At 35.7% G+C, this 18,012-nt stretch overlaps 1 protein-coding gene across 3 annotated transcripts in view; it reads left to right on the forward strand.

Annotated features, from left to right (window-relative positions):
- The window catches only part of LOC144980803 (mitogen-activated protein kinase kinase kinase kinase 4-like), a 162,089-nt gene that overhangs the window by 24,229 nt on the left and 119,848 nt on the right, over window positions 1-18,012 (forward strand). For all 3 annotated transcript variants that reach the window (XM_078928614.1, XM_078928617.1, XM_078928616.1), the window contains exons 3-11: window positions 3,712-3,768; window positions 5,558-5,602; window positions 8,648-8,728; window positions 11,913-11,961; window positions 12,973-13,034; window positions 13,511-13,601; window positions 15,109-15,181; window positions 16,143-16,200; window positions 17,857-17,911. In XM_078928614.1, the coding sequence (XP_078784740.1) occupies window positions 3,712-3,768; window positions 5,558-5,602; window positions 8,648-8,728; window positions 11,913-11,961; window positions 12,973-13,034; window positions 13,511-13,601; window positions 15,109-15,181; window positions 16,143-16,200; window positions 17,857-17,911 (571 nt within the window). The remainder of the gene's footprint in view (window positions 1-3,711; window positions 3,769-5,557; window positions 5,603-8,647; window positions 8,729-11,912; window positions 11,962-12,972; window positions 13,035-13,510; window positions 13,602-15,108; window positions 15,182-16,142; window positions 16,201-17,856; window positions 17,912-18,012) is intronic.

The following is an 18,012-nucleotide window of genomic DNA, read 5'->3' on the forward strand; positions in this document are numbered from 1 at the left end:
GCAATGGGACACTCTTTAGTTTTTCATGAGAAATCCTTTGACCAGCATGCCCCCCGATTGTGGAACTCCATCAGTATTGAAGCTAAAAATAGTGAGAAAACGGTTAAAAACTGAGCTTTTCTGTAGGGCATATAATTTGGACTCTTAGTGTGAACATGTATTTTATTATAGTATATTATTTTATCATCGTATTTATTTGGTTATTAACATGTCAGTTCTATCTTTGTGTATTATACGTGATGCATTGATGTAAAGCGCCAGTGAGCTAGCTATCTTAATTGGAACTAGGCGCTATATAAATTATATTATTATTATTATTATTATTATTATTATTATTATTATTATTATTATTATTATTATTATTATTAATGAAGAACAGATCCGAGACGAAATGATGGAAATATTAGGCGATGAACTGTATTTCCCCCCCCCCCCCTCAAATATAAACAAAACGTTTAGGTTATATTTTGAGGACAAATGAATACATACAGTTCAACACCCCTTTCTAACACATTACATAAACGGGCGGACGTAGTAGTGTGGACCCCATTTCCACCTCATTATTTCCACTAGATAAAGAACTATTGATCCATTGCTAAAAATAACTTACTTTGGTTAAATTTGTAATCTTCCACCTTATTATTTTCCAATAGATAAAGAATTATTGAGCTTCTGATATAAAGAACTTACTGTTTATTGTGTCTGTAATTTCTCTAAATTCGAATAATCCACCTTTTATTTTCCAATAGATAAAGAACTATTACTATCGAACCCCGCTGATATAAAGAACTACTTTTTTTTTGTGCCTTTAATTTCTCTAAATTGGTGGTTATTTACTTAATCATACACTCCCCCACCCCCACCTCGCCCCCGTTTAGGTTATATTTTGGGGGGGGGGGGGGGGGTAATAAAAACTGCAATTTCAACGCCTCTTTAAAACACATTGCATGCATTTTACCTGTTCAGAGACCGACCCCTCCTTCCATCTGTCATAGCAGTGCGTAGCGAACATGACAAGAAATAAACTGGTGACGTGGACAGTTGCCCACTCGGCCATGTTACGTTTGGGGGCGATCAGATTCAACCAATATTATGGTACATGGTATTTTACAAGGACCCCGAGGGCGTCCTTGAAATACTCTTCAACAGTCGTGACGTCACTTCCTTCCTAATGACGCATGGTAACTTAGTAACACTGGCTCTAAACTATCGGAACAATGGCGAACGCCCGTATGAAATATTTCTCCGGCGAGCATAAAAACCTATCCAGAGAAAAAAAAAAAAACCCACATAAATTTGATCATGTTGTGACTTTTACACATTCTGATCACAAGGCATATGAAAAGTTCTAGCCAGCATGAAAAATAAAAAGTAATGGTTTTCTTTGTTTAGAACCAAAATGGCCGCCGATGCCGGGCGGCATGACATCAGACTATTGAATCGTATTAAAGGTATCCGAAGTTTCGACGTGACAAATTAAGGAGCAGGCGATATTTTATAGTATGTAAGGTAAAAATATTCCATGACCAACCTCCTCTTTCCTTGCGGGTTCCAGTCTGAAGCCTTTCTGTTGATATTGCTCTGATTTTTTTGGGACGTTTTTTGAGGGTTTTTTTTCTCTCTTCTGATTGAGTATTCAGGAGGTCTAAGGTTCGATACCCAGTTAAGGTGGGCTAATTTTTTTGGTGCTACATTTTTCATATATTCATTTTCTGCTTTGTCTGGGACAGTTCCATGCACATCCTACACACTTTCAACAGACGTAGAATTATTTCTTGACTACTGGCTCTTGAAACAACGAACTTGAAGTGTAGTTAGTTAATCAGGTCACCACCAACGTGTTTCTGTTCAGTTTCAAATCAAAGTGTTTTATAATTTCGAGGTGATGAGAAAAGCAAGGCAAACACGAACGTCTCTTCAATTTACTACAATCCCGCTACGTTTGAAAAAAAAAAAAAAAGAAAAAGAAAACAAGAAAACAAAATAATTGGGGACAAAAAATAATAATAATTCGAATGTACTGCCGTACTCTGGAAAAACACATATTAAAAAATTTGGCCAGAAAACTCGTCCTTCAAATACCGATCGATTTAAAGGACCCTCATCTTGGCAAAAATCTCAAACCTGGGACTTCTCGATGATGATGATGATGATAATAATAATAATAATAATAATAATAATAATAATAATAATAATAATAATAATAATAATGATAATGATAATGATAATAATGATAATAATAATAATAATAATAATAATAATAATAATAATAATAATAATAATAATGATGATGATAATAATAATAATAATAATAATAATAATAATAATAATAATAATAATAATGATGATGATGATGATGATGATGATGATGATGATGATGATGATGATGATGATGATGATAATAATAATAATAATAGTATGTCTTTATTGTCCTTACACATTAATAACAATACAACATTGTAGAGGAAATAATAACATAATATTATATTCCGAGTTATGTTGGGTTTACACTTCAAGAAGTGGTTTTTAATTCCAGTCTTTTACTTAATTAATTATTGATCTGATCCGTCCCCGAAAGTTGCAGAAGAACGCAGACCCTTTTTGTAACATCGCCTTATCTATACTCCCTCCGATTCTATTTAAATCTCTCTAACTTTCACTCTTCCTATACGGATTGGTGTCATGGAATTGGTCATCGATTTAAGCCGTTAGAATATCTACCCCCCCCCCCCCCCCCCAAAAAAAAAGAAAAAAAGAAAACACAAACAAACAAACAAACAAACAAAAAAGAATCCAGCAGAAAAACAAAACAAAAAAACAAACAACAAAAATTGAAAAAAAAAACAACGTAAATTCAACAGCCAAACACACCAATAAAAAAATGCCCCCCCCCCCCCCCCCCCAAAAAAAAAAAAATTAAAAAAAATTAAAAAATCAACCAGTCAAACAAACAAAACAACAACGAAAAACAAACAAAAATCTGAATAAAAAATAAAAACAAACCCGACGTAAAATCAAAAGATATTGGGTTCAAACCACTGTTGTAGTTGTTGTGTACGTCCGTATCCGATGGTATAGTTTTTGTTAGTTGTGGATGGTGTAGGTAGTTGTTGCCCTTCACTCTTCACACTATACGATTACTCACCTTCCCGTACTCTGTTACGAAGACAGCTGAGGATTCCGTTGAACAAGAAGGGGGGGGGGGGGGGGGGGGGGTGAGAGAACGCTATCTAGGGATTGCAGGGCTTGGGGAGGGAGGTGGGGGGCAGGGGGGGGGGGGTGAGAATGATATCTTTTTTTCCCTCCCTTAAACACATAAAAACCTGTTAATTTTTCCGTTATCTTGATTTTTATTTATATATTTAAAAAAATTAATCTTGTTTTGTTTTTTCTTTTCTTTTTCGCTCTCCCCTTTTCTGTAGCACTTAATAACCCACATCATTGTAAACGTGTACGAACATAAGGTATGCGAGAAAAAATGTCATGTTTGTTTTAAATGAATCTGCTCTACCCCCCCCCCCCCAACCCCTTATTATTGGGGAAAACCCGATTTTAATTATCGCGTATTAGTAATGTTTTTAGACCGCCAGGTGGGTGATTAGTTCTCATTATAAACGTTAAAGGTTTTGCGTGTTGCTATGACGCATCTTATCATTGATTAATAGTGCAAGAGTCTGATTTATTCGTTCTATTTGTTTTCTCGTCCATCAGGGTCGCCACACGAAGACGGGTCAGATGGCTGCCATCAAAGTCATGACGGTTACAGAGGTATGGTATTTGATAATGACGATGATGATGATGATGATGATGATGATGATGATAATGATGATGATGATGATGATGATAAATAGTGATAAAAAATAATAATGATAATAATAATAATAATAATAATAATAATAATAATAATAATAATAATAATAATAATAATAATAATAATAATAATAATAATAATGATAATGATGATGATGACGACGATCATCTCGAAGCCGTGTTCTGTTGGAATTTACATGTTGCTCAACTTCATATGAATTTATTTCTAACTTAGTTTAAAAGTTAAATTTGCAGTAAAAGAGCGGAAGGGAAGTTTCATTTACTAAACTTCGAAATATTTAAGTCTTAGTCTTTCTCTCTCTCTCTCTCTCTCTCTCTCTCTCTCTCTCTCTCTCTCTCTGTATCTATCTATCTATCTATCTATCTATCTATCTATCTATCTATCTATCTATCTATCTATCTATCTATCTATCTATCTATCTATCTATCTATCTCTCTCTCTCTCTCTGTATCTATCTATCTATCTATCTATCTATCTATCTATCTATCTATCTATCTATCTATCTATCTATCTATCTATCTATCTATCTATCTCTCTCTCTCTCTCTGGGTGGGGATCCTGACCTCCCATAGTGGGCAGGGAGGTACATGCTGTGTCTTCTATCCCCCCATACCCGTTTTCCAATGGTTTCCTGTCATTGTCTTGGAATGAGATTACTTAGTTTTGTCCTGACCCTTGCCGGAGTTCCTTGGCTGGGAGGGATACAGTCGAATGTATAGTTATAGTTTTGGGAGATGATATTTTTTTCCTTGTAAATCATCTCTCTGTTATGCATTGTTTTATGTTTAGTTTATTATATGATTGGTAAACATTTGAGTGTATTCCTCTTAGTTGGGACATGTGCTTGTGTCTGGATGAGACTTTTAGGTGATCTCAAAGTACTTTGACGGTGTGCTTTTGGAATCTACATCTGTTCCCTATTTCAACCAATTTCCCTTTGTCTTACCTTTTCTTTTGTGCTTTAATTGTAATTCTAGAACTTTTTACTATCCTATTTTCTTCTTTTTTTATTGGCGCTGATATGACCTTAATGTGTTGCAAGCGCTGTAAAACCCTTAAAAACAAACAAACAATCTCTCTCTCTATCTCTCTTACACCCCCCCCCCCCCCCACCCCCAGATTCACACTGTCGCACCTATATATTATAATGTTTCCTGCACTTAAAACCAGTCATCAGCGATTAATGGTGAATCATCTTTCATATGGTCGAAGTAAAAAATGTGTTGATTGACTGAAATACAAGATAACATTCATGATTATGCCTACGTCACTATATGTATATGTTTTGTTGTTGTTTGTGTTGTTATTGTTGGTGGTGGTGGCGTTGTTGTTTATGCTGTTATTGTTGGTGGTGATGGTTTTGTTGTTGTTGTTTTTATTGTTGTTTATGTTGTTATTGTTGTCGGTGGTGTTGTTTATGTTGTTATTGTTGTTGGTGGTGTTGTTGTTTTTATGTTGTTATTGTTGTCGTTTATGTTGTTATTGTTGTTGTTTATGTTGTTATTGTTGTTGTTTATGTTGTTATTGTTGTTGTTTATGTTATTGTTGTCGGTGGTGTTGTTGTTGTTTATGTTATTGTCGTTATTGTTGTTGGTTTTGTTGTTGTTTATGTTGTTATTGTTGTTGTTGTTGTTGTTGTTGGTGATGGTGGTAGTGATGGTGGTGGTGTTGGTGGTGTGGAGGTTGTTTTGATTCATTTTATTTTCTATTGTTATTTTTCTTCAGGATGAAGAAGAGGAAATCAAGCTAGAGATAAATGTGTTAAAAAAGGTGAGACCATCAATAATTCTTTCTGCTGTTAGACTTGTGGCTTACATGTAGAAAAATGAGTGGAGCAGGCACTGTTGTTGACAATAACAAGAAATGAAGTGGATTGGAAAGTGTCAGAAGACAACAGAATAAAAACGTCGCGGTGGTGACAGGGGCTCGAACCCGCGACCTTACTGTTGCGACAACTCCGCCTGGCCGGGGAGATCGTGACTCTACTGTATGAGCTATCCACGCGCCCCCCCCCCCCCAATGAAAATAAATAAATAAAAAAACAAACAAACAAATGGAAAACTAAAAATGAAAAATAAAAAACCAACAAACAAACGCATCAAAGAAAACAAATATAAAACTTAAAAAAAACTGACAAAAACAAACCTAAAAAAACCCCAACAAAATACAAGAAAACAACCAAACCTGAATCTAGTCATTTCTGAAAACAGTCTATTTTCCTTTAATAATCAAGCAAGTAAGTAGATATTCTACCTATCGAGTTATAGAGTGTCCACCATCAAACTTTTGCTAATTTAAGTTTTAGTGAGTTAAAAAACCCCACAAAAAACAACTAAATCTCAGAGGACAGATGTCATAAAAGTTGTGAGTTTCAATTTTTTAAAAAATAAATAAATTTTTAAGGCCCATCAGAACCCAAAAGCAAGCAGTCTCTTATTTACTGGTCATGCTTGACTGACTGACTTCAGTCTTTGAAACAGCATTTTCTTCACCTTTGCCTGTTAATTGTTGTGTAACGTATGTAACTGAGTGCTCTTTCATTAGTATTATTCTCCTATTGTGGACAGAAAACACCTTGAACTATAGAGTAAGTGGAATGGAATCGACAGCCTCTCGGAATCAATTGGTCTAAGAATTCACCCTGCAAAGTCAAAGGTCTTGAGGATAGGTACGCGTCAAAGGGAGCAGATCAAAGTAAAAGATCAGGAACTCGAAGATATAGACACTTTCTGCTATCTCGGAAGTATAATTGACAAGGATGGAGGCACGGAAGCAGAGGTGAAAGCACGAATAGGAAAGGCACAGGCTGCATTCACATCTTTGAACAGAGTTTGGAGAACTAAAGATATCTCCCTTCAACTAAAGCTAAGACTTTTCAACTCAAACGTGAAGTCTGTCCTACTGTATGGATGTGAAACTTGGAAGGCATCACAGGCATGTATAAGGAGGGTACAGATTTTCGTAAACAGGTGCATGCGTAAGCTACTCAGAATAAAATGGATGGATAGAATAAAAAATGAAGAAGTATGGAAAAGAACACAGCAGAAACCAGTGGGAGAGGATATAGGAAGAAGACGATGGAGGTGGATTGGACACACGCTTAGAAAGAATGACTCAACTATAACAAAGAAAGTATTGGACTGGAACCCTCAGGGCAGAAGATCAAGGGGAAGGCCACGAGGAACATGGAGAAGAATTAAAGAAGCTGATATACAGAGAAGTGGTAAGACCTGGAATGAGATAAAAAAGTTGGCTCAGGATAGAGAAGGATGGAAACTGTTTGTCTGTGGCCTATACCATGACCCAGGGTGAAAAAGGCAATGATGATGATGATGAACATCGATTTGAAATCGACTGTGACACTGAAAACATTGAACTGGAACGACAGAGTTTTGACTTTCTATTACTGTTTATATTAATAATAATAATAATAATAATAATAATAATAATAATAATAATAATAATAATAATAATAATAATAATAATAATAATAATAATAATAATAATAATAATAAATAATAATATAAATAATAATAATACTGACAATAATAATAATACTGACAATAATAATAATAATAATAATAATAATAATAATAATAATAATAATAATAATGATTATAATGCTGAAAACTTTTATATAGATAGTCCGAAGTTGAAGTCACTCAGGTCTTTGTTATTGTTTTTTGCCATCCGCGTTTATGAGTAATTCTCACTAAACTATATTAACCTGACTATAAACGTTCATAGTTACACAGTTTTGTGTGCTGGTCCCTTATTCTTCCTAATGGCAATGTTGTGAGCTTGTAAGCCAAGCGCATTCTATCTCTTGCGCTATAACTCCAAGACACCAGACTCTTCATTAATTTGACTGAATAATACTCATTAGCACACACAAGCATACACACACATACACACAGAAACCCAACGCCTATCTTGCTTCTCATAGTCATGTACTAAAATCGAAACAGATATTATCTTTTACTCGAAAGTTAAAAAATTTTCAAGTCCTTTGATGGGAAATTTCAAGACATTTATCATAACACTCGGAAGGTCCTGGGTTCGAGCCTCGCGATCGGCGCATAGTTGAGTCCTTGGAAAAGGCTCTTTACTCACTGTCTCTCACCAACTCAGGTGTAAAATGAGTACTTGGCCGTTAACAGCATTGTCTTTGTCTGAAAAATTGTAATATCACCTAACAGGCGGCATGTCCCGTCCTACATGTTATATGTTGCTGTTGACAAGGGACCCCCTTGTAAAGCGCTTTGAGCACATTTAGTGGATATTGCGCTATATAAAGCTCAATTTTTTTTCTATAACACTTTCTTAAAAACCACTTTGCATTGTATACTGATGATAATAATTTAAAAAATATGACTTTAAGCACCTCGCTTGAAATAAATCGGCTCTCGCGGCGCAATCCTTGTGAAATTTTCAGTCATGCATGAGCAATCATTTTGTATGTAGGAGAACTTGAAGAACTACAAAAAAAAATGTTAAAAGAAGACAATAAAAAAATAAAAAATATATTGAGCTCTTAGTTTATTAAAATAGCACAACATCTGCTAAACATATTCAAGGTGTTTTGCAAGGGATCCCTGGCCAAAAGTAGCACTGAAAATATAGGGTGCCTCGAATGACGCCTTTGACGAGTTGTTGCCATTTTTTTTTTCACCATTAGAGACAGTTATTTAGTCAGCCTGGTACTTATTTTACACCTGAATGCAGTGAGAGAGTGTGAGTAAAGAGAACATTTTAATCACAAGATATTTGATATATAATGCAACTATTGGCTTTATATGCTTTTTGTTCTTTCAGTTCTCCAACCATCGTAATATTGCCACTTACTATGGGGCTTTCATCAAAAAGGGACCCGCAGGGAAAGATGACCAGCTTTGGGTAAGTCCAGTTATGAATAGGATGTCTCTACAGGGCATAAAACTAGTTTGAGGTAATCATTATTTCTGTGTGATTCAGTGGCTCATCAGTTGGGAAAGATGACCAGCTTTGGGTAAGTCCAATTATGAATACGATGTCTCTACGGGGCAGAAAACTAGTTTGAGGCAATCGTTATTTCTGTGTGATTCAGTGGCTCATCAGTTGGGAAAGATGACCAGCTTTGGGTAAGTCCAATTATGAATACGATGTCTCTACGGGGCAGAAAACTAGTTTGAGGTAATCGTTATTTCTGTGTGATTCAGTGGCTCATCAGTTGGGAATGATGACCAGCTTTGGGTAAGTCCAGTTATTAATACGATGTCTCTACGGGGCACAAAACTAGTTTGAGGCAATCGTTATTTCTGTGTGATTCAGTGGCTCATCAGTTGGGAAAGATGACCAGCTTTGGGTAAGTCCAATTATGAATACGATGTCTCTACGGGGCATAAAACTAGTTTGAGGTAATCGTTATTTCTGTGTGATTCAGTGGCTCATCAGTTGGGAAAGATGACCAGCTTTGGGTAAGTCCAGTTATGATTACGATGTCTCTACGGGGCATAAAACTAGTTTGAGGTAATCGTTATTTTTGTGTGATTCAGTGGTTCATCAGTTGGGAAAGATGACCAGCTTTGGGTAAGTCCAATTATGAATACGATGTCTCTACGGGGCAGAAAACTAGTTTGAGGTAATCGTTATTTCTGTGTGATTCAGTGGCTCATCAGTTGGGAAAGATGACCAGCTTTGGGTAAGTCCAGTTATGATTACGATGTCTCTACGGGGCATAAAACTAGTTTGAGGTAATCGTTATTTTTGTGTGATTCAGTGGTTCATCAGTTGGAAAAGATGACCAGCTTTGGGTAAGTCCAGTTATGAATACGATGTCTCTACGGGGCATAAAACTAGTTTGAGGTAATCGTTATTTCTATGTGATTCAGTGGCTCATCAGTACAGTGTCTTGTCTTGTCTTGTCTCAAAGGCGTGATTAGAGGTATGGCCTATCTCAATTTATCAAATTAATATATGTATAAAGTGTTGCTATTGGTTCTTGGTTGTATATTTTGTACATTTTTGTGCATTTGCATATATATTATATATGTATACATTGTCGCCATAGATTCTCAACGTTGTGTTTATACATTTTTATCCATGCCACGTCTGTAAATGAATTTCCATTTTTTTGGATGAATAAAGTATATATTATTATTATTATTATTATTATTATTATTATTATTATTATTATTATTATTATTATTATTATTATTATTATTATTATTATTATTATTATTTGGGTGACATGGTTCTTGGAACATTCTGGCTCTGACGTTGTGTCCCCTTGTAAGGCACTTTAAGCATATTTCTTCATTTGACTCAGGTGTGAATGAGTACCTGACTACTGGCTGTGACGCATATTGCATGAGTTTTAATACAACATGAATGCCTAACAGGTGACTCGTACTCGTGTGAAATGGAAATATGCTTCCATATGGGCCTGCTGAGGAAATAAATGAAACATTGGGAAGTACATTGAGCATGGTAAATCTGTGGAAATGCTCTATACAAATAAAATGTTCTTTTTAATTTAATCTATTTATTTTTTATTATGTCTCAAGTTTCTTTGATGTTTGTTCAACACACATTTATTTATTTATTGTTAAATTAGAAACAAAAATTCTTTCTGTTAGAACATACTTTTGTTGTTGCTACAAATTTAGTTTTATCTTTTCGAACCTTTGATATTGACAGTGTCATGTTCTAACCATATGACTGAACATTTTTTGACATGTCATGATATGACATTTTTGATAAGTAGAAAAAGATAAATATTTTCCCATCCGGAGGTCTCCCATTCACATGGAATGTATTGTTATTATATGAGTATGAGGGGGTGACTTACAAAACCTGTTATGGTACAGCCAGGCAGGAAATGAGTTAGATAACACTCTCAGGCAATCTATTGGACGCTTTAGATAGAATCACATCATTGTCATTATTGTCATCATCATTATCATCATTATTGTCATCGTAGTCGTAATCATCATCGTCATTATCATCATCATAGCCACGACAACCACCACCACCACCACCACCACCACCACCATGCATTTCCATGTAAATCGGTGTCACCACTCATTGACTTACATTTTAAAGTCACATAATTGTCTCTGACTCAGAATGTTTACATATATATTCAGATTCCTCACATTTCAAGCTTTAAAAGCTCCCATAGCGGGCAGGGAGGTACTTGCTGTGTCTTCTATCCCCTATATCTGTTTTCCAACTTGCTTTCTGTCTTTGTCTTGGAATGAGATTACTTGGTTTTGTCCTGGCCCTGGCCTGAGTCCTAGCTGGGAGGGAAACAGTCAAATGCATAGTTATTGTTTTGAGAGATGATATTTTTTTCCTTGTAAATCATCTCTTTGTTATGTATTATTATATTTGTTATTTTTAATGTATAATGTAAGCATTTGAGTGTATTCCTCTATGTTGGATTTTGTGCTTGTGTCCGGATGAGACTTATTGGTGATCTCAAACTAAGTACATTGGTGGTATGCTCTTGGAATCTGCATCTGATCCCTATTTGTTCCCCTTTGTCTTCCTTTCTCTTGGGTGCTTTAATTGTAATTCTAGAACTTTTTACTATCCCATTTTCTTCCTTTTTACTGGCGCTGATATAACCTAAATGTGTTGCAAGCGCCGTAAAACCCTTAAAAACAAAAACAAACAAGCTTTAAAAGGATTTTTTTTAAAAAGTAGACATTCAGAGCCATTGGGCCCATGGAGCTGGAGTTTATTCCGGTCTCAAAAGCTTGAAACGGACAATAGCAATTGCTTGCTATCCTTTGGATAGGATGCTAGTCTATTGCAAAATACTTTCCACCAAAAAAACCAAACTCAGCTTCCCATTCACTGCTTGTTGGACACGGGGGTCAGAAAATATATTGACTGTACCCGGGTTTGACATCGGTCCCTTTGTGTGTGAAGCAAGTGCTCTACCAACTGAGCTATTTGGATTGGCACATCATTGTACTTGTTAGTTATTCTCAAATTTTAGCATCAGGTGATCGGAAAGAGAAGAGTGAAATAAATATTATTTTTTCTCTGAATTTATCAAACTAATCTAATGTCCCTTTTTAAACCTCCTCAGCTGGTCATGGAGTTTTGTGGAGCTGGGTCTGTCACAGATCTAGTCAAAGGTAAAAGGAAATGGGAGTGCTAGTGTTAAATATGAATTATATATAAATATAATTGATAGAACATCAGTCTTCACCAAACATGTTCTAAAGTGCTTTACGTAATTGACATGTGAATTTTAAGAGAATTTAAGGTACAATTTTAAGAAAATTTAAGGAACAATTTTAAGAAAATTTAAGGAACAATTTTAAGAGAATTTAAGGTACAATTTAAAAAAAAATTAAGGTACAATTTAAAGAAAATTTAAGGTACAATTTTAAGAAAATTTAAGGTACAATTTAAAGAAAATTTAAGGAACAATTTTAAGATAATTTAAGGTACAATTTTAAGAAAATTTAAGGTATAATTTTAAGAAAATTAAATGTTACTAATTTAAGAAAATAAAATGTTACAATTGTTGATGATCTATTAAGTTATGCTGATACCAATGGAATATATAGAGTTGTTTTGAATTATTAAGGAAAAGTTAATTTAAAATATTCTGTCTTCAGTTCAGACTTGTAGCACTCAATAGTATGAGCGCTTTTGATAAAGATTGAGAGAGAATTCCAGATTAATTAATGGTGCCGCAAAGTAAAATGCGCGTTTGGAACATTTTGTTTGAGACATTTGCCTCCACGTGTAGTACCATCGTAGTAGGCACGTTTGGAACATTTTGTTTGAGACATTTGCCTACCTACACGTGTAGTGCCATCCTAGTAGGCATCTTGCACTTTACTCTTGAGACTGCTGATTATTAAGGAGTTCATAATATTAAAATTTAAAAAAAGTAAATTTACGCTCACGAGCACCTTATTCCTGTTATTGATGGTTTTTCATTTGATTACCTCCCCCCCCCCTCCCACCCCACCTCACCCCACAAACACACAATTAATTCAAAAATGGTGTCTTTTTTAATTACACAATTTTGATTTTTCATGTTGGCCGGTATGCAATTTTAATTTATTTGTAAATTATTTTTAAGTGTTCCAGTACAAATTTTTATTTTTACATTTTTTTTTATTCTCCACCAGCAACCAAAGGGAATTGTCTCAAAGAAGAATGGATTGCCTATGTCTGTAGGGAAATACTCAGGGTATGATTGTTTTTGGTCATCTTGCCTGTCAGAAAAAATACCATTGTAAAAAATGTTGTGGTTGATAATAGAATTGTGGTGGAATTGCCTGTTCCCTGTTTCACCCTGTCTCCATTGAGAGAGAATGCCAGATTGATATGGTGCCGCAAAGTAAAATGCCCTTTACCATTAGATAACCTCTGTGGTGTAATGGTAGCATGTCTGACGTAATCAGGAGGTCTGAGGTTTGATCTCTAGTCAAGACAGGCTGATTTCTCCAGTGCTTTCAACTTCAGCACTGCTTGCTGTCTGTCTGGATTTGACGTGATGTATTTATGTTTTAACTGTGACTTCATAATTGGCTGAAGAAGTGTTTTGAACCTGAATTGGTCCGTGTTTGGAATTTTATTTATTTATTTATTTATTTATTTTTTGAAGCTGTTATATTTATATATATATATAATTATTGCCTGATTTTTTTCCCCCTCCCATTTCAGGGTTTAGCACATCTACACGCCAACAAAGTTATACACAGAGACATCAAAGGACAGAATGTGTTACTCACCGACAATGCAGAAGTCAAGCTTGGTAGGTGTTGCTTCCCCTTTTTCTTATAGTTACTAGGATTTGTCTACCACTACCACCCTAGAACTAAAGTTAAGTGTAAAGTTCAAAAGTTATAAGTTAATTTGTAATTGATTTATTACACTATTCCAGGGCTGCCACGTATCCTACATTTTGAGGCTGTGTCCCGTTGTCCCGCTTAAGGCAAAAATGTCCGGCATTTCCCTGAATTGATAAAAAAAAAAATTAATTAAAAAAAAATAAAAATTTGTTTCTTTGCCTCCACAGCTAACTTTTTCATTTGATCCCTTGCCCCCTCAAAAAGGGACCAGATATTTTTGGAACTATGAAGAAGAACCATTTTTCTAGTCACATTGGCACAATAGTGCTATATTATTTGTCAATTGGTCATTATAAGCTTTTTTTTTTTGTAGCCCTAATTCTTTTGTCAAGTGTCAAGTCTGGCAACACGAAATCCCCCCCACCCCTGTCCAAAAAAAAGTGTTCCGCATTTTGACTTTGTGAACTTGGCAGCCCTGCTATTCCTTTTAGTAGTGATGCATGAGCATGTTTAGTCGGATTTTATGAGGATTTATCAGTAGATATTCAATCTGAGAGGATAAAGTGGGGAGCAAGCACTGGTGCAAGATGAAAACTTTGAAAAGATATATATCGTTAGAAGTCGGACGCTAACCGTGTAAGCACCAGATCAAGCATTTCTGTTATTTTTAGCTAAACCCCAAGTACAACAACTCCCCTTGTTATCAAAATATGTTGAGGATCATCATCATCATCATGGCTTATCACTCTAGGACGTGACCTCTGCAACTGCCAACCGAAACAAGCTTCTGTCCTGCGCCATCCTTCCACATTCAGTCACGGGCTTATTCATCCATTCGCTGATGTCTTGAATATAGATAGTTTGAAGATGACGTTACTCAGGTCTTTGTTATTGTTTTTTGCCATCTGCATTTATGAGTAATGCTCACTGAACTGTATTAACCCAACTATAAACGTTCATGGATACACACAGTTTTGTGTGTTGGTCCGTTATACTTCCTGATGGCAATGTTATGAGCTTCTCAGCCAAGCGCATACTATCTATAGCCAAACATAATGATCCATGAAGTCATTACCTCCATATTTTTTTCAATCATAAGCACAGTAAACAAAAATATTTCCTTTTTTTTTTTCTTTTTTATTGAAACAAATTTCTTGACTTATTTGGTTAGAGTCGGATATCGACGTAATGTTTTAGTGCGGACAAAGCAGAAAGAAAATTACCCCCCTCCCCCACCTCCACCCCCCACACCCTCCCCTCCCTCAACAGGAAATCAAACCTCAGACTGAGATGATTTTTTTCTCACACTTTCTTTTCTGCTGTGTCTACATTATACCATTCACGGCATTTCACATTTTATAACAGATATTCTATAGACATTGGTCCATCCACACCTTGTTGCTTTATTAAATAACAATTTCATTTTACATTTTACAATCCTTTCATTAAAGCTTTGTTTTCTACTTTCAGTTGATTTTGGTGTGAGTGCTCAACTGGACAAGACGATAGGAAGACGGAATACTTTTATTGGAACTCCTTACTGGTCAGTATCCTGTATAACACATTATTATCTCCCTTCATTACTTCCATGTCCGTATCAGATTGAGCTTAAAAAAAAATAATTGAGCTTTATATAGCACAATATCCACTAAATGTGCTCAAAGTGCTTTACAAGGGGTCCCTGGTCAACAGCAACATTTAACACGTAGGACAGGATATGACGCCTGTTAGGCAATATTACAATTTTTCGGACACAGACAACGCTGTTAACAGCCAGGTATCATTTTACATCTGAGTACGGTGAGAGAATGTGAGTAAAGAGCCTTCTCCAAGGACAACTATGCGCAGAGCGCGAGGCTCGGACCCTGGACCTTCTGATCCAAAAGCGAGTATCATACCACAAGACCACATAGCCACAAGTTCGTCAGTTTTCACTTACCTATCTACATGTTTCCCCCGTGTGGTGTCCAGGGTCCCTCAACAGACAATAGCCCAATGCCAAGCCAGCGGGTCATAAAAGGATGACTAATGGTGTGTGACTCCCCCTTTTTGAGTCACCTGGTACTCCAGGTTGGGGGTTGTCGAAGGGTTAACACCCCTTCTGTAAAACTCAAATTGTTACAGAAACACAGGGGGACAAATCAAATCCTTTTTTTTTTAGCTTGGGCTTGGGTGACCGAAGAGTTTCTGCAATGACAGAATTTATGAAGGACAAAAGAAGCTGATATACAGAGAAGTGATAAGACATGGAATGAAATTAAAATGTTAGCTCAAGATAGAAAAGGATGGAAACTGTTTGTTTGTAGCCTATACCCTGACCCAAGGTGAACAAGGCAATGATAATGATGATGACGATGGCGACGACAATGATGACAATAATGATTATGATGATGATGGTGATGATGATGATGACGATGATGATGATGATGATGATGATGATGATGATGATGATAATCTACGTGTTTTGTAAATGTCATGAATTGTGTATATTTTTTTTCCCCCAGGATGGCCCCAGAAGTGATAGCCTGTGATGGGAATCCAGACGCTACCTATGACAAACGGGTGAGTAGTGGTTGGAATCTAACTCTCTCCTTACCAATCATTTTCAGTATTCTCCCAAAATGTCAGGCTTGGCTTACCCAGCAGAAAAATTGTTTTTTTAAAAACTCAAACAAGCTCTCTACAAAACAATTTTATGTTCTTATTAATTAAACAAAGTTTGTGATGTACAAAATAAATCTGAATTTTTAAAAATGCGGCCATTTTGCTGCAGGTGGTAAGGAGAGGGTTAAGGACGTTTACTACATGCTGTAGATTAGGAATAAGTACGATAAACTCTCATCTTTGAACAGTATAGAACAACTTTAATTTAAATACAACATTTTGCCATCTCAACCCTTCATATTACACAACATTTTGTTATCTTAATTATATTGAGCTTTGAGCTTTTATATAGCGCAATATCCACTAAATGTGCTCAAAGCGCTTTACAAGGGGTCCCTGACCAACAGCAACGCGTAACATGTAGAACGAAACATGATGCCTGTTAGGGGATATTACAATTTTTTCGGACAGAGACAACACTGTTAACGGTCATGTGCTCATTTTACACCTGAGTATGGTGAGAAAATGTGAGTAAAGAGTCTTTTCCAAGTACTCACTATGCACCGAGCGAAGCTCGAACCCAGGACCTTCCGATCCGAAAGCGAGTGTCATACCACAAGACCACATAGCCGCACAGCTAATTCTCTCTTACTAACTGACCATTCTGACTCTCTCTCTCTCTCTCTCTCTCTCTCTCTCTCTCTCTCTCTCTCTCTCTCTCTCTCTCTCTCTCTCTCTCTCTTTCTCTCTCTCTCTCTCTCTCTCTCACCAACTGCACACTCTAGTCACATACAGGACACTCACTCATTCGACCCGATTCACACAATGGTGACTATTATAGTGAGCAGTTTTCACAACACTGCATGTATGGTCATTTTGAATATTAAGCTGCTAGAAGCTGTTGATTGTAACAAGTAATGTATAAAACATTGAATTTATAACAGCTTCAAAAAAATAAAATACTAACCACAGAACTTTTTGGGCTCAAAATCCTTCGTCAGCCAATAACAAGAACAGTAGAAGACGTTTATACATTACGTAAAATCCTTTCTGGAGATATTAATATTTAAACTTTTTTTTATTGACTGAAGAAGGGTTTTGAGCCTGAAACGTTCCAAGTTTTAGTACTTTGTTCATCTTGGAAGGTGTTATATATTTTTTTGTACATGACTTTTGCTACAAGGTTTCCTATTTCGGGTGGCTTAAATGTCTTTTATGAGAAATTCTTTATTTTTTGTGAGATTAAAAAAATAAAAATTCTTTAGTTGTTTTAAAAATTCCCTTTATTCATCCCATAGAGGGAAAATTTGTCTCTAGAATAATCCAGGCATGGAATAACCCAGGCATCAGTCGCAGTGCAGGACCACAAACTGAGCTAGGGTGAGGTGACCTGCTCAAGGCCACATATTAATTTTTTAATGGAATTTTTCTGCTGTATTCTCTGTCCATTAATATAAAATGAATGTGTACCAAGCAATTATTGTCATAGTATAATAATAATGAAATTTTTCTGCTGTATTTTCTGTCTATTAATATAAAATGAATGTGTACCAAGCAATTATCGTCATAGTCTAATCATCATTTCATTGTATTCCTTGTCTCTTTATTCTCCAGAGTGATTTATGGTCTTTAGGAATCACAGCTATAGAGATGGCTGAAGGAAAACCTCGTAAGTCTCGAATGAAGTCATCCTTCAATTATCAAATAGCTGTACATTCCCATTTCATGTTTATCTACTTCTTCAACTTGTAGAACCAGGATTTTAATCTG

This window comes from Berghia stephanieae, chromosome 10, assembly GCF_034508935.2.
Source record: "Berghia stephanieae isolate SIO BIC M18660-M18661 chromosome 10, UCSD_Bste_1.3, whole genome shotgun sequence".
NCBI lineage: Eukaryota > Metazoa > Mollusca > Gastropoda > Nudibranchia > Aeolidiidae > Berghia > Berghia stephanieae.